At 53.8% G+C, this 16977-nt stretch overlaps 4 protein-coding genes across 4 annotated transcripts; 1 reads left to right on the top strand and 3 right to left on the bottom strand.

Moving 5' to 3' along the window:
* Nucleotides 1-490: 490 nt before the first annotated feature.
* Nucleotides 491-1926, bottom strand: SPBR_04984 (UTP--glucose-1-phosphate uridylyltransferase; the record flags this gene model as incomplete). The annotated part of the gene is made up of 2 exons (XM_040763261.1): nt 491-1781; nt 1865-1926. 2 exons carry the CDS (start codon nt 1924-1926, stop codon nt 491-493), a joined length of 1353 nt encoding a protein of 450 aa, XP_040615650.1.
* Nucleotides 1927-1933: 7 nt separating this feature from the next.
* On the bottom strand, nt 1934-2280 carry SPBR_05419 (uncharacterized protein; the record flags this gene model as incomplete). The annotated part of the gene is made up of 2 exons (XM_040763695.1): nt 1934-2101; nt 2176-2280. The coding sequence occupies 2 exons, from the start codon at nt 2278-2280 to the stop codon at nt 1934-1936; spliced, it is 273 nt and encodes a 90-aa protein (XP_040615651.1).
* Nucleotides 2281-6655: 4375 nt separating this feature from the next.
* Nucleotides 6656-12398, bottom strand: SPBR_04541 (chromodomain-helicase-DNA-binding protein 1; the record flags this gene model as incomplete). The annotated part of the gene is made up of 5 exons (XM_040762818.1): nt 6656-11251; nt 11455-11495; nt 11628-11712; nt 11777-11803; nt 11877-12398. The coding sequence occupies 5 exons, from the start codon at nt 12396-12398 to the stop codon at nt 6656-6658; spliced, it is 5271 nt and encodes a 1756-aa protein (XP_040615652.1).
* A 1992-nt stretch (nt 12399-14390) lies between these two features.
* SPBR_04732 (ATP-binding protein cassette, sub-family E, member 1) lies at nt 14391-16672 on the top strand (the record flags this gene model as incomplete). Its single annotated transcript, XM_040763009.1, has 3 exons — nt 14391-14431; nt 14605-16294; nt 16379-16672. The coding sequence occupies 3 exons, from the start codon at nt 14391-14393 to the stop codon at nt 16670-16672; spliced, it is 2025 nt and encodes a 674-aa protein (XP_040615653.1).
* Nucleotides 16673-16977: the final 305 nt, after the last annotated feature.

A 16977-nucleotide genomic window follows, 5' to 3' on the forward strand; every position in this document is an offset into this window, starting at 1 on the left:
TCTGAGGAGCGTGGGTGACCAGGCGAAAAACATAAGAAACTCCTTGATGTATGTTGCTGTGACTATGTGCTAGGTCCGACACGAGGACTGGAGAATGCATTACTAAATGCAAACGCTCGAGTTCGCATACAACTCGCCTGCAACCTCTCACCGTATTTTCTTGAAATGTTCCCGTTCTATTTAATGCAATTGAAGTACAGTGTTTTTGGGGTTTGTATTTTTGCAAACTGGCTGTTTGTTTTTTAATCGCTAGTTAGGCTTTTGCGACACTCCGAAACGCATCGCACAATGTCCGTCTACGTAGATAGAATAAAGAGGTGAAGAGAGCAAAAAGGGGAAAAAAATAGGAGGCAAATTAGGCAATTAAAAAGCATCCGAAGCCAAGAAAAGAATAATTCCAGAACCAGTAAAAGCGAAAGCAAAAGCTCCCATACAAGACTAACATCAAAGGATAAGCAACGCAAATGCAAGCCCGACCCATACAACACGCTTAATGCTCAAGCAGCCGCAGACTGCCCTGGACAACGACATTCTCCAGGATCGAGCCAGGCGGGATGTCGATGGTGCTGCCCTCCGTGGCCACAATGATAACTGTGCCCTTCAGAGTCACTCCACGTCCCAGATTGACGGCACCAGTGATGGTGAGGTGGTCCAGCTCGATGATCTTGGGGATGGAAGGAATGTGCTTTGAGAAGTCGGAAACCTTCTTGAAGTCGCTGCCCAGCTTGATCAGCGGCGCATCACCGAAGCGGTTGGAGCTCATCTGCAACTGGCCGTGCTTGACGGTGTACAGATCCGATTTGACCAGCATCAGATCAGAGCAGGTCTTGACGGGCAGGAAACGCCGACGCGGTACGTTGACACCGTGCGCGTTGTGGAAGTGGCGAATGGCGGCACCGACGGCGGTCTCCAGCTGGATAATCGAGATGTCGGACTCGCCTTTCTTGTCACCGGGGATGGTCTTGCCGTTGGGAATGATCTCCATCGCCAGCTCGTCGTTCTCAACGACACGCTTCACAGCCTTGACGTTCATCCAGATGTTGTTGGTGTTAAAGTAGCGGAACTTCTTGATGGACTTGAACTCGTTGACGTGCTCCTTGGGCACCTGCGCAATCTCCAGCAGACGGACCGAGCCGTCATAATCAATAATGGTGCCACCCTTGACATCGGCCTTTGTCTTGTTGGTGAGCTCCATGAGATACTCGGACTTGGTCTCGACCATGTGCTGCAGGATGCGCAGGTCGACAACCGCACCCAGGTTGTCGACATTAGAAAGGAAGATGATCTCGATGCCGCGCTCAATCAGCTTGTCGAGGACACCCGAGTTGTACAGAGACTCGAACACGTCACCGTGGCCGGGCGGGTACCAGGCGTCGGTAGGGTCGTCAAAGGACTTGGGGACAGGCAGCGAGGAGTCCTTGAAAATGCGGGGGTAGCGGGACTGGTTGAAAGTCAGGATGTCGACGTTGTGACCCTCGTACTTCTTGATGATAGCGGCAGTATCGGCGTCGGTGTTGAACGAGTTCATCAGGATGAAGGGCACGTTGGACCCATAGGTGCGGTTCAGGTACTCGATCTGGCGGACCGACAGGTCGAGGAAGGACATGCCGTCACGGACCTCGATGACGGACTTGGGGCCAACGCAGCCCATGGAGGTACCGAGGCCACCGTTGAGCTTGAGGACGGCAAGCTTGTTGAGGAAGGCAACACCCTCGGAGCTGCCAAGGTCGTCGTAGTCGACGACCTGGCCCTGTGCGGGAGGGGCAATGCGGTCCCAGTCACTGTTGTAAATGTTAGTTGTGGCTCCCCCGACCCAACACAATGTGATATCCTTGGCGGGCCGTCGTTCTCGGACAATACGTACACAGCGTTGCCCTTGGCCTTGTCATTCAAGTACCGGCGGAAGAGAGCAAAGAAGTTGTCCATCTCCGTCTCAAACAGCTAAGGTAGTGTTAGCATTTCGTTTTGCACCAGAATGCGGGATGAATGGCGGAATCGGACTTGCCTTCTTCTCTGCGGGGTCTGTGACGGTCTCGGCGAGCTCAGTCAGGGCATTGCGCATTTGCGCAGCCGCAATGTTTGTGGACGTGTTTTCGAACGCCTAGAGGATCGCAGTTTAATCGTCAATCGTCTGCCCTGTCTAGCACAGGGGCACGTGTAGAAAGCACAACTTACCATGTGGGACTGAGTCTTGCCATGGTGTCTCTTGCCATCGTCGTCGCCGCCAATGCTGCCAGTGGCCTTGATGTGCGAGGGCAGCGAGCTCTTAACGCCGGACATGATTGCAGATGGTGGTGGAGAGGTTTGTTGGAAGTAAACGCTTGCGAGACGAGTGTGGAGGTACGCGAATCCGGTGGGAATGTTCGCGCTGCAAGTGGTGATGTAATGAGGGGTGACGGGACTCGCCTTAAAAGGTCGGAAGTTAGCTTGGTTTGCGAAATGCAGCACGACAGACAGTAAGAAAGAATTGAAGCGTGCTTCACGATGCGAAAGCAAAAGAGAGTGAATTGCTTCATAAAATGGGGAGAGGGGAGAGCTTTAAAGGGAGAGGGGTGGCAAAAGCCGGGGAAGGACCAGCAAGGCCTGGTACCTTCTGAAAGTCGAGAAAGGAGGCCGGCGCGAGTTTGGCAGCTTACCGAGAAATTTCTTTTCGCCTTTTTGGTTGCCTCGATCTAGGCCTTTTGATTTTCGTGTTTGGTTACTTTTTGGAGGGAAGAAAAGAAAAGTTAGCTACATTGACGTAATCGACGTGATCGACGCATGAAAATCCCATCAAAATGTGACTGCCAGGTCAGGTAGCATCAAATCATTGGACGGAAAAAGCAGCAAAACAACAGTCAATGTTGGGGAGGTCGAGGCTTGCAGGAGGCGGTAAAAGTAAGGCAGGTTGCGCTGAGGGTTTTGGCGGGGGTGTGTTGTGTGGGTATGCTGTGTGTAAGAGCGACTTTTGAGAGATGTCTGTTTGGTGGAAAAGGCTAAAAGCGGTTGTTGGCGGTCGGGACGAACGCAGATGCAGCTGCAAGCAGGTTGCAAGCAGGCTTGCAGGCATTTGAAGCCCACAGGCTAGGAAGATGCAGGTCGCAACTCGAGTCGGGGAATTATCGGGACGCCGGCGCTACACTCGCTGGATTGTATCGCTTGTAGTCGTGGGAGGTTTGCGGTTGTTCGGTTCATCGATCTCGTCCATGCCGGTGTGCGTCTTGTGCATGTCTTGGTTGACCCCCAGCTCTGCGGCCGTGTTCTGCAAGCTCTTCTGCAGAGTAGGCCGAGCAAGGGCCGTTTGCCAAGCTATCTGTAAAGAGGCTGCATCGAGAGGCAAGAGAACTCGGTAGGACATAGGGTGCAGGTGGAGGCGAAGGGCAAGAACAGAGAAAAGAACAAAAACATAGCAGCAACTGGGCAACGGCAACTCACAAGAAACGAAGCTGTGGTAGCAGAGCTTGGAGGCAGAGCTTGGAGAATCTGGAGATGTAGAAAAGAGAAGGGGAGGAGTCGGAGAGAGGAGAGAAAGAGGAAGAAGGACAGTAAAGAACGAACAGCAGAGAACAAGAGAGGTCCAGAAGTTCGAAAACAGCTTCGGGCAACGAATAGAAAGGGGGCAAACTGTACAGGGGGTTCTGTGAAGAAGTGACAAAGGGAGATTGGAGACTGGGAATGACAGTACGGCAAATAAAAAAGGTCGACAGGGGGGGTGGAGGGGGATCGCTGGCAGAAGGAACAAGCCTGGCCGCGGTCGCTACGGTGCAATATTATCCTTCTTCCCTTTTCGGCCTTCTTTCCTTTCCGTTTTGGCACTTGCGTGCTCATTGTACGATATTCTTGATAAGTGGGTCACTGCCTCTGTAAAGGAAAAGGAAGCCTCGACGACGGCGAGGTGTTTGGATGCAGACTGGGAAGGAATGGACGAGGAAGCTGGCAGGAATGACAAAGAACCCACGGGAAAAGGAGGCGAGCTTGGGAGCTTCTTTCTCCATTTGCCGCCATCCCTCAGTAGCTCTTTCCTTTGTAGTGGCACAAAAGTATTAGGATGGAGACGGAAAGAGGTCGATGTCACTGTGAGAAGTAGAAGATGGAGCAAATAATACGTTGCGCCTTCCGAGTTATTTTCAAATATGTCCCGTTTGGGAAATTGCGACAGTCGAGCTCTTTCACCTGGAGTCAGTCGTGGTTGCACCTTGCACTGTCAACGGTGTCACACTGACCACAAATGGCAGCAACAGCAAGGAGGGGAAGCTCTTTGGTTGCTGGGCGGGGCAAAACCTGATTTGTTGTAAGCTGTATTTTGTTTGCGGCCGCCATTCTTTCCTCGTTTTGCCCCTGAAGGCGACCCACAGGGCCACTGAGGTGCAAGCCCCACCAGGTACGACAACTACGACCAGTACTTCCCACGACGAAAATACTCTGTTCGTACCTGCTCCATTCGTTACTGAAACAATTACTTTTGCTCGGGCAAGCACAGCGAATGCAGCGAACTTTCCAAGTCTTCACCCAAGGACAGTCCGCTTTCAGCAAGGTCACCCGCTAACGGCAGTGTCCAGATATGGGCTCTTGAGTTCCAGTGGCATTTGGCTGGGGTGTCAGGGTGTGCCATTCATTTCCATCGAAGCCAACCGGAACATAGCCCAAGTGGGTGGTCCCCAGAAAAATATCTACACAGTAATTACATGAAAGACTAGCAAAGCTTCACAGCTAAAGGGAGAGCACGATCCCGTACCTGGGTGTGGCCAGACGGAGGCTTTGGAACGCTAAAAATAAACCAGGAACAGCGCAAATAGGACATCGTTGCCAGGAAATAGCGCGCAATCTGGCCAGGGCCCATTTGTCAATAACAGATCTAAAATTGCACGATTTGCAAAAGGTCTACCCAATATGTCGTAAATAGAGGCTGTTCAGAATCTACCACATTCTAGCACATCGTGCAGAATTAAGAAAAAAATGAGATTGTCCTAGATTCCCCGATTTCGACTCCAGACATGGTGTTGCGGACTTGATTGCATCCCGTCAACGGCGGTTCCGCGGCCATTGAAAATTTTGTCCGCTCACTGATCAATGGATACGAGTCGATTGGCGGGATATGCAAGGCCCAAAATCAGAGACACTGCAAGGCGGGTGGCGAAGGAGGGTAGCCTTGACAGGGAAAGACGGCGCGGGAACTCCCAGAGAGAAAATGTTTGGGGAGGAAAACACTTTAAAAAAATCAAGCAATAGCAGAGGAATACGAGGACTTCCCGGGTTGGCTGCACCACGGTCAAACTTGTCTTCCCTGCGACAGCCCGTTCATGAGAAGAGGACGACAATCCGAAGTGCGAAAGAGGAAGAAAAGGGAAAGGGATAATAAATGGCGGCGCCCATTGTGTCTCACGTTTTGGCCAAATAAACCGCCAGAAGCCTTCCACGTGCCAGGGACACGACGGCCCAATATTGCGGACTTTTCAGGAACATCCCCTGAACAACACGTGTGACTTCTGTGTTGTTAGTGCCCAACGACGACGACAACATGTCAACTATGCGTCTTCAAGTTGTGTAGGCATTGTAAGATAATGCAGTGAATGAGAGCCGGTCCAAACGTTGTTTTGGAATAATTATATGACGAAGATATACGACACCACAAGTGAAGAACACAGCATTTTCAGAGGAACGAAACGACCGAGACGAACAGGAGAGGCAAAATAATCACGGGCAAGGAAAGAAATGAATTCACTGATATGCCTAGTCTTTTGCCTTCTCGGGATGCAAAGTGACACAACCATTGGTAAACAAGGTAAACAATATCTCGCCACACGAATACGCAAACAGTCAAGTATCATGAAAAGGCAAGTCTGCGCCGAGAGACGACACCACTTATGAAGATACCACAGATTCAAGCCAGGACAGGCAAGGAACGTGACAGTCATAATGGTATTTATTGAACAATGTTTGGTGCTTGTATCCTTGGAGGTGTACGTCCTCTGGTCTAGTTTTTTCCTCGCAGATCACAAGCCCCTTTTTTATTTGTATCCGCCTCCTTGGGAATCCAAAAACTCCTTTGCCATATGCAGCCCTTTTTTGTATGTCGGAACAGATGGGACAGAACAAACATCGAGAAAAGGAACAGAAAAGATAAGACCACACAAAACACAAACCAAACCCGCCTTTTCTTGTACAAGAGAGTCTCCATGCGGTGCTCTCCGTCCTATGTCTTGTCTCTCGTGGGCTTCAGCCGTGAGATACACAATGACAAAGTAAGGACATGCCAAACAAACAACAAACAATGGAACACGCGGTCTGAATGAACGAAGAAAGCAAAATCAACATAAACAATACAATGATGGCGATTACCCAGAGGACATGCTTTTTCCTTTCCTATCCCATTTCTAGTTCCCAGAGTCCTCCGTCCATCTCGTGCCTCTTACGCAACTTTGCGTCCCCATTAACATTCTTCTTTCTTCGTGAAGAGCCATGGTGTTCGTCTTCGTTATGGCGTGTCTCGGTGTTTGGGCGACCTTGACCCAGAATGGCTGGGCGTTCGCGACCCAGAACGGTGTTTGGATGACCGCGACCCAGAATGGTGTCTGGGCGATCTTGATACAGAGTGGCGTCTCTGGGACCGCGATCTAGACCGCGACGGGCGCCACCGGTCCGTTTTTGGGGCTCTCGAGCGCTTATCCCGTTCATCCTAGTACGGGTTGGGCCGCGAAGCCGTGTATTGCTGCTGCTGCTGCTGCCAGGGCGTGGGCCGCAGCCTGTCCCATTCTCGCTGCGGCTGGTAGTCGCGGCGCGGGTCCTTGCGGAAGCTCAGCCGGTCGCCTGTCTCGGCGGCATAGGGTGACGACCTCGACTCGGTGCTGCCGTGGCGGTCGTCGCGACGCAGGTCGCCCAAGAGCCCAGTGCTGCGGCGAAAGACATCGCGGTCGCGCTCACGTTCGCGGTCTCTTCCGCGGTCGCCGCCTCGATCACGCTCGCGGTCGCGGTTTCTGTCCCGGTCGCGGTCACGCTCACGGTCTCGATCTCGATCCCGGTCGCGGTCGCGGTCGCGGTCGTGGTGCTCATGGCTATCCCGGCTGTCTCGGCTGTCTCGGTGCTCGTGATCGCGCCGCGAATCCCTGTGACTGTCGCGTTCACTATCAATTTCGCCGTCTTCAAGGTCATCGCGGCTAGGCCGGTCGGCCCGGCTGCTGCCATTGTTGCTGGTGCTGCCGCCGCCGCTTCCCTTCTCATCTTTGGCCCGGAGCGCTTCGTACATTTTGGAGAGTTGGCTTCCGGACACCGCGACCTCGTTGATAGGCCAGATCGACGACAAAAAGTCCCAAAACCGGGGCATGAGCGCGTCGAGGGTGGCGGCCGGTATGGCCTGATTCTTTTTCAGGCCAATCACGCAGTCGCCAATCTGTCGCAGCTCTTTGCCCATAATCGCAGCACGCTCCTTGGCTTTCTCGACCCGCTCCGGCGTTGTCTCCATGATTGTCTTGAAGTTGTCGCGTACCGGCTTAAGAAGGGACCACATAACTTGCTCGTCGTCCCGGTAATCCAGCTTGCTGTCATCGAGCTTCATGAGCTCTTCGAACCGCAGCACAGCCTTGCTCTGGGCCGCCTTGAGCTGCTCGAGGGTCTCGGCGTCAAGCTTCTTACGCTTTTCCTTGGGCTGGCCGTCCTTGTGGCTGCTTGGTCCTACACCGTTGCTGTCACGGCGGTCGCCGTCGATAATTCGGCGTTGCTTGCGGTCACGATCATTATGATCGTGCTCATGTTTCCGCTTGAAATCGCTCCGAGGTGTCAACAGACGCTCGCCGCCACCGCTGGTGTTATTCTGCGGGCGGAGATTGAGGTAGTCGCTGTTCGAGATTGGTCGATCGCGCTGGTCACGGTTCTTCAGCATGCTGGACCGCTTGGCAGGCACCGGCGAGCGGGAGAGATCGTCACCACGGCGGTGGCCGTTGACAGTCTTCTTGCTTCGGTGGTGGTTCTCAACGGCCTTCTGCGCAGCAGCGTCGTCGGAATATTTGGCGAGCAAGACAGAGAGCAGGTATTCCGAGCGGCGAACAAGGTGGACAGCACCGGGCGACGAGATGCTCTTTTCGTCTCCCTTCTTGCGCTCTTCCTTCTTCTCCACGCGATGTTCTTCGAGGAAGAACTTGTCGGCCATGTCCAGTTCCGGGTCGTCGCGGATCTGCGTCCATGCGCCGAAGCCGTAGCGGTCGATGCCCACGAGAAGCATGCCGTCTTCGCGTGCGCCCCACTCGCAAGTGTAGTGAGCAGCTTTGCTGGCGTCGTGAAGCCGGAAGGAGTGAGGGTTGCCATGCTCGTCAAGCACCTTGCGAAGAAGGCGAAGCTGAGGAGGGCGCTCAACAAGTGTCTCGGCATTGATCTTTTTCACCTCGCCGAAATCGATCAGAACAGCTTTCTTGTCCTTTCTTGCGAGCGCCTTGCCAGCCTTCTCTTGCTCTTCGCGGATGCGCGCGAGGTTGGCGTCGACAGCCTGCTGGCTCATAGAAACAAGGTCCTCGACGACAGATCGCATAAAGTCACGGTCACGGTCTCCCAATCGCGCGTCGGCAATGATCTCTTCGCCGCGGTCCTCAAAGGATCCATAGCGGAACAGGGCGCGAATCAGGTTTCGCGTCTCCTTCTCGTTGAGAGGACGGCGGGGATCGCGCAGAGCTGCTTGTCGTTCTTCGTACTCTTCCTGCTCCTGCTTTTCGCGCTGGCGCTTCTTGGCGAGGCGGTCCGCCCGGTCAGAGTCGTTGACGGCCGCGGCGTTCCTCTTCTTGAGGGTCGCCCGTCTCGGCGCGTTCTCTTCCATTGCCTTGTTGAGATACTCCTCGTGTAGGCGCTTCTCTTCCTCCGACTTGATGACAGCGAGTTTATCGGCAGGGATAATCTGGTCCCAGTCTAGGGCAAGCTCGTCCACCTTAACATCGGTAACTTGCATCCAGTTATCCCAGTCGATGCCACCGGAACTCAGATTCAGCTTGTCGTCGACATTGGTCTTGGTAACCTCAGCGTTCTCGAGGATGCTGTCGATATCCAGCTGCTCGAGCTTTTCTTGGTTTCCAGACTGCTCAAACAAGTTCTGCGAGCGCATCTTGAGAATCCACTGGATGTCCTCGGCCGTCTTGGCCTCGTCTATCTTCAAGCCCTTCTCCTTGAACTGCTCCCGCAATTCTTTGCCTTCGTCCGTAACGCCGGCCTGAATCGTCAGGTACTCAAGGAACAACTTGTTTCGGGCGCGTTTGATGACTTCCTCCTCAATGGTTTGCTTTGCGACGAGGCGGTAGACGTTGACCGGGCGCTTTTGGCCGATACGATGCGCACGCGCCATGGCCTGCAAATCGGCTTGAGGGTTCCAGTCGGAGTCGTAGATGATGACCGTGTCGGCGGTCATGAGGTTAATGCCAAGACCACCAGCGCGGGTGGAGAGTAGGAAGCAGAAGTCGTCACTGCCCTCGGCATTGAAATGGTCGATGGCCATACGGCGAGGACCGGCGGGGATAGTGCCGTCAAGACGTTGGAACGTGTGGCCACGGACACGGAGATAATCGCTTAGAAGATCGAGCATTTTCACCATCTGACTGAAGATGAGAACACGGTGGTTGTCCTTCTTGAGCTTTGTCAGAAGCTGGTCAAGAAGCATCATCTTACCACTGCTGGCAATGAGACCCTTGATTTGGTCTTCTCGGCGCTCGCTGCCCTTGAGAACGCTCTCTTCAACGCCGGGAAACAGGTAAGGATGATTGCTGACTTTCTTCAGCTCCATCATGATGTTCAGCAGCGATTGCTTCTGGCCACCACTTGCGTCGCTGAGGGCGGCGTAGTTGCGAGTCAGAATGTTCTTGTAATAGTCCAGTTGAACATCCGAAAGCTCGACACGAATGATCTTTTCCGTCTTGGGCGGCAGGTCTGACTCGACTGTTTCCTTGGTCCGGCGTAGAATAAAGGGAGCGATGGCTGCGTGGAAGCTTGTAAGCTTCTCTTGCGTCTCGCGGCGCTTGTCATCGTCATCGTTCTCTTCCTCTGTCTTTTGATCTGCCATTCCAAGCTGGACGAGGTCATCGTCGATGACAACCTTGCCAGGGTTGAGGAAATCAAGAAGGGCCGAGAGCTCGTGCAAGTTATTCTGTATTGGCGTACCGGTAATGAGGACGCGGCATGGGATGTTGAAGCTGACAAGGCGGCTGTAGAGCTGCGACTCACGGTTCTTGAGACGGTGCGCCTCGTCGACAGCCAATACCTGCCACTTGATGCTCTTAAGGAACTCCCAGTCCTGCAGAATGAAGTCGTACGAAGTGACGAGGACATTGAACTTGTGCTTCTTGGGGTTGCCATCGACAAGCAGTTCGTAGTCGCGGATCACATTGCGCGCGGATTCAGGGCCAAGGTAAACGACGTAGTTCAGATCGGGCGCCCAATGGTTGAAGGTGTCGCACCACGCAGGGATGACACTGAGGGGCGCAACGACGAGGAAAGGCCCTTCTTGTCCACGGTCGTTGCGTAGCCAGCTGAGGAAGGATACAGACTGTACCGTCTTGCCCAGACCCATCTCGTCGGCGAGGATGACGTTGTTGCCTCGCGTCCAATTCAGGGCAAGGAAGTTGAGACCTTTCATTTGGAACTCGCGGAGCTCACCGTTCTTTATGTAGGACGGCTGGGTGTCAAGCTTCGTCATGCGAGAGCGTGTGTTGAGGCTAGTCTCTGTCCGGTCGGACGTCCAGGATCGAGACGAGCGATCCAAGAACTGGTCGACCTTGTCCTGAGCATGTTCGCTGACAGTTTCCGCAGCTTCCCATGTGCATTCGTCGTATTGGAGGCCCTTCCACTTGATAAAGTATTCGACGCCCTCTTCGCCATTGCGCTTGGCCACAACGCGCTCTACTTTGGTGTAGTCCTCGTGTGCTTGTTCCTCGCGCTCACGGTCGAGCAGCCATTGTTCTCTTTGCTCCGGGCTGTAGTCATCGCCACCGAAGCGCATATCGAGCTCGAACTCTACAATTTTACGGTAATAGTTCTCAAGTCGACGAAAGCCACGGAAACCGGCAACAGACGCAGTTGTCTCCCACGTGTCGTGTAAATGGGACTTCCCTTGCCACTTGACGTAGTATTCGTAGTCATGGCGGTTGGAGTCGGGCGTGATGGTGACGCCTTCCTTTTCCCGGTGTCGGACGATCTTCTCGATGTAGGGAGAGTTGTCTTCCACTTCGGGTACCCACTGGACAGGTGTCGTATCGTCTTCGTCATCGTCCTCAAAATCGCTCTCGTTGTATTTGCCGACAGATACCTGGGCAGCACGACGGCTGGACCATCTCTTCTCGGCAAAGGCCAGCGACGGTTGGGCTTCCTGCTTGCGGCGCGCCTTCTTTTGGAAGCTGCGGGCACGGGCGCCCCCGTAGTTGTCGGAGTCTGATTCGTCGACGGATGTGTTCCGTGCCGGAGTACCTCGTTTCGAAGCTATATACGGGGAATAAGAGTTAGTTTGTTTACTTTGGCATCAGAAGGAGGAATAAGTCGGAAGTGGTGTGGTGCTATAGGCAACAAAGGAAAATGAGGAGGGGTTTAAATGAAGCAATGGCAAGAGCATGACTGTGGGTGCAGATAGGCATAGACAGAATCGGCCTGAAGGTACAGAAGCATATGATGAAGGGTGTAGAGCATACATTGGCGTGATGTCTCGAGCAGCCGTCGCGGCTTCGGCTTCCGGCGAACCACGGGCTGGTCGTCTGAGTCGTCGTCATCCGACACCTAGGACACAATTAGTTACCCAAAGCAGGACGTTGGAAGGGACAGAAAAGCATGGTTTGCTTACAATCTTACGCCGCAGTACGGGCCGTGACTGTAGATTGTGGTTAGCAATGTTGAGGAGAGCCGGGGTCCGGTCGGCGGTGAGAAGCGGTAAGGGGCCTTACACTACGCCGCAACCCGTAAAGTTCTGGGTTGCTCCGCATATATTCATCCTCAGCAAGCATTGCGCTTGCCTTCCGTTTTGGCGCATGACCAGAGTCACTCGAGGCCGGGCTTTCTTCATCGCGGTCAAGGGCGGCGACGTCTAGGTCGGGATCCGCGTCGGCATCAGCGTCGGCATCAGCGTCGCTTTGTGCGTCGTCAAAGTCGGCGTCGTCCGAGGCATCGTTGTCGCTAGGCTCCGATGGCTCGTCTTCAAAATCATTCGCGACAGGTAGATCATCGTCTTCGTCGTCGTCATCGTACTCTTCTGGTGCCGCAGATGCCGAAGAGGACGCCGCGTTTGTATATGTGGTGGGCTCGACGTCCGACAGGTCGCTGTCGCTCAGGTGGCCAGCAGTGCCATTCGCCGCGGGTGTTTCGGGTGCCGGAGACGCGTGTCCATTGAGTGGACTCGATGCTGGCGAGGCCGACATGTTTAGACACGTGATCCTACGATATCTGGTGATGGACGGCGAGGTCAGCATGATGCGGCCAAGGACGGTGAGGGTTTTCCGGTACGGAGGATGTGCAGAGCAAACAAGGGGATTTTACGCGATATAACGACAGAAAAAGCGCATAACACGTCAGATCGATTCATGAATAGGCACCGGGCACGACCTGTCGCATCGCTTTGATGGATCGCGACGCTCGACGAGGCTGGGAGATGACGGTGAGGCATTGCGGATGCCCAGGCAAGAAGCAACGGCGGCCAGTATGACCGTGGCATCCGCAGCAGCAAACCATAGCCCCCAAAACACGTCGAAACGCCCAGATCACTTCGCGACAGGATATATCTGAGATGGGCCCGATGCAGGTCGTCGCTATTTTGGTGATGATCGATGGCCAAGGTACAGCGAAAAAACGCAGTAGGGCAACAGATGCCCCCAGGGCAAAACGCACAGTGTCTTGCAAAGCACAGATGAGCCGACGTACCATTTAAGAATATTCAACGACCTCCAGGTCGAGAACAAGGTCTAAGCCCGCTCAAGGTTTATAGTCGCTGCCGGTGATGATGTGGTGGAGGAATGGCGGTTGTCAGTATGGGGAATCTAGCGAGTGACTTTGATGTGTGTGATAAAAGTGTGGTGTCAACTGCGAGAAGGAGAATTGCATTTCAGCTAAGGGACCAGGGCGAGAGAAAAGTGGAAAGCGCCAGCAAAAAAGAGCCAAGGCTTTTACCAGACTTTAATCCAATCACAGGCAATGGTTTGTTTATGTAATCCAATGGAGACCCGTTTTTACAGTGCTTGACTCGCTGAAGAGTGTTCATATAGGCGACTAGCTGAACTGGCGCCTGCCTTGCTGTCTCTATTGAACGGAAGGAACGAAGGGCCTGCAACTTCCCGAAGCACAATAAGAAGCACTGCACGAGCTCGCTCAGAATAGGGTTTTATCACTATGCTGCTTGCCAAAGACGTCCAAGAAACATACAGCGTTTTAGCCACATGGCTACCACAACAATTGCAATGCTGTACGTTCGCGTTGCTTTTGGTGACTAGCCGCCAATGTAAGATTATTTACGTCGTAGGCCAGCAATATCTATATCATTGACCAATGGGCCAGGCTGTCAGGGTCTAATTGAAGAAGTGGCTATGTTTGGCCTCTGATTTGGAAAGCGCGACCTGCAAATGTGGTAACGAGACCTCTTTGCATAACAGTCAACTGGATCGAGTGTTGCATTGGCTGAATTCTGTGCTTATTTTCTCGAGATTAAGCGTTCTGAAAGTTCAAGGTTAGATCACAAGTCAAACACTCCATTCATATTCAGAAGAAATCAGTGACCGTAAGATACGTTGCTGCAGACAGACGCTCCTGCCGTCTTGCTGGTCCGGAAAAAACTTGTAGCGGCGAATAAGCTTACTCATCTTGGAAGGCAGCCTATCACTCGCCCCTAAATCTCGATGACTCGAACAGGCAGTTCCTGCCCACCGCCGTTTGCGAGACGGAAGCCCCTCATAGCACCCTAGCGCGACTGCCCTGTCCCTCACCACAAAAAAAAATTGGCTATTGTGGATTGTCGCCATCATCGTTGTTTCCGCTCTTACTTTGGCCTCACTTTGCTTCTGTTTCCCGCCTTTCTTTACTCCTTCGTCGTTACGTCCCGACAGCCCTCTTTTCCACCGCCATTTCGCAGGACGTTCGCCTTCAATTTTGTTCTATTTCGTTTCCTTGAACGTTCGAAACACGTGCCGCCATTCATTCCTGTCGCAAATCAAACTACCCCGCCAAAACTCAACGACCTCCACGAGAAGTCGCACCAAAGCCATCGACATGTCTGACAAGCTGACTCGGTGCGTATTATGGACCCAGGGCGTAGACGAGAATACGACTTTACTCAAGAGAAGCATATACTAATAGTTTTCTGCCTACAGTGTTGCTATTGTTAGCAGCGACAAGGTGTGTACCGCCAGTCCTCCTCCTGCGCCCGTTGAGCACTCTTGAACGACCGACGCCACGAACACATCACCGTCGGCCCAATGGAGGATAAACGGATAGGGGGACTGCAGGACATGAGAAGGTGTGCTTTGAAATCGATCGTTGCTGACGTTATGCTCCCCGGCATGTTTAGTGCAAACCCAAGGTACGTCCGTCGTCATGGAACAAAATCAATTCACCGGAAGTCAAGCTAACTATTGTTTTCTTTCAGAAATGTCGCCAGGAGTGTAAGAAGTCCTGCCCTGTCGTGCGCAGCGGCAAGCTGTGTATCGAGGTCACGCCTGAGTCCCGCATCGCGTTCCTGTCTGAGAGCCTGTGTATTGGTTGCGGTATCTGCACCAAGAAATGTCCCTTTGGTGCCATCAACATCATCAACCTGCCCACCAACCTCGATTCCCAGGTCACGCATAGATACTCGGCCAACAGCTTCAAGCTGCACCGCCTGCCCACGCCGCGACCGGGCCAGGTCCTTGGTCTTGTGGGAACAAACGGTATCGGCAAGAGTACGGCGCTCAAGATCCTCAGTGGCAAGCTCAAGCCCAACCTGGGCAAGTACGACAACCCGCCCGACTGGGAGGATGTCATCAAGTACTTCCGTGGCTCTGAGCTGCAAAACTACTTCACGAAGCTGCTGGAGGACGACCTCAAGGCCGTTGTCAAGCCGCAGTACGTCGATCAGATCCCCAAGGCCATCCGCGGCCCCAACAAGTCGGTCCAGTTCCTGATCGAGAGCCGCACATCGCTCGACAACCTGGACGAGGTGCTGGACACGCTCGAGCTGCGCCACATTTACGACCGCGACGTCTCGCTCCTCTCTGGTGGTGAGCTGCAGCGTTTCGCCATCGGCACTGTTTGCGTGCAGAATGCGGACGTCTATATGTTCGATGAGCCGTCGTCGTACCTCGATGTCAAGCAGCGCCTGTCGGCTGCCCGCATCATCCGCTCGCTTCTACGGAGCGATGACTACGTCATTGTCGTCGAGCACGATTTGTCCGTGCTCGACTACCTCTCCGACTACATCTGCGTGCTGTACGGTCAGCCGGCTGTTTATGGTGTCGTGACGCTGCCGCACTCCGTGCGTGAGGGTATCAACATCTTCCTCGACGGCCACATCCCGACAGAGAACCTGCGGTTCCGTAACGAGTCGTTGACGTTCAAGCTGTCGGAGGGTGCCGACGAATTCATTGCCGACCGTTCTCGCGCGTTCCACTACCCCAAGATGGAGAAAACCATGGGCAACTTCAAGCTACAGATTGACTCGGGCGACTTCACCGACTCGGAGATCCTCGTGCTCATGGGCGAGAACGGTACGGGCAAGACCACCTTCTGTCGCCTGCTCGCCGGCGCCCTGAAGCCGGACGGCACCAGTCGCGTACCAGAGATGAAGATCAGCATGAAGCCGCAGACCATCACACCCAAGTTCGACGGTACCGTGCGCCAGCTGTTCTTCAAGAAGATCCGCCCCGCCTTCCTATCGCCCCAGTTCCAGACAGACGTTGTCAAGCCGCTCAAACTTGACGACTTTATCGATCAGGAGGTGAAGAACCTGTCTGGTGGTGAACTGCAACGTGTCGCCATTGTTCTGGCCTTGGGTCTGCCCGCCGACATCTACCTGATTGACGAGCCGTCCGCCTACCTTGATTCCGAGCAGCGTATCATTGCTGCGCGTGTCATCAAGCGCTTCATCATGCATGCCAAGAAGACGGCGTTCATTGTCGAGCACGATTTCATCATGGCTACGTACCTGGCAGACCGTGTCATTGTCTTTGACGGCCAACCGGGTATCAATGCTCATGCCAACTCGCCCGAGTCGCTGCTGACGGGCTGCAACACGTTCTTGAAGAACCTGGACGTCACGTTCCGTCGCGACCCGACCAACTACCGGCCGCGTATCAACAAGAGCAACTCGCAGCTCGACCAGGAGCAGAAGGCTGCCGGCAACTACGTGCGTTCATGTCTCTATCCCTTTATAAACCCATCGTTTATGCAAACTAACAAAAACACAGTTCTTCCTGGAAGAGGACAACAGCAAAGCGTTATGAAGGGCGCCCTAAAGGGCTCTTTCAACGAACGTGTGCACGTGCAGACGGTCTTGTCCAGATGGACCGTACGGCCGTCTTCCCAAGCGTCCGAGCCGACGCATGACCCGCGCCGCGGAGTTTCTCACGAGACGGACAGCGGCGCCGAGGATGATTGCAACCGCGACAACGACAACATGACGACCGGCAGCTCGATGGCTTTTGCTACCACGGCCAACGGTACACGCCACGGTGGCAATGATGACAATGACCAGGGCGGCGACGATGATGAGCCAGAGGGCTAACATCGGCTGACGGCAGTCTATCCCCTGTTGCCTGGTCCTACAGTGATTTCTAACCTGCGCGAGACCCTCACCGAGGAGATGGCGCTTGTTACAACGCAGTAGATTGAGGGGCAATGGACCAAGTAGGATGACTGCCGTCGGGGAGGTGGAAAGCGGACGGAACCGGGGACGGATACCTAGGTATCAATTAGTGAAGACCAAAACGAGTCGATTTAAAACAGGTTCTGCGCAGATAGCAAAATGCACAAGGCAACAATTCATTTGTATGTTTTTTGTACCAAAAAAAAATCCTAGGTTATATCGTA

Source organism: Sporothrix brasiliensis (genome assembly GCF_000820605.1).
Source record: "Sporothrix brasiliensis 5110 chromosome Unknown Cont21, whole genome shotgun sequence".
Classification (NCBI taxonomy): Eukaryota; Fungi; Ascomycota; class Sordariomycetes; order Ophiostomatales; family Ophiostomataceae; genus Sporothrix; species Sporothrix brasiliensis.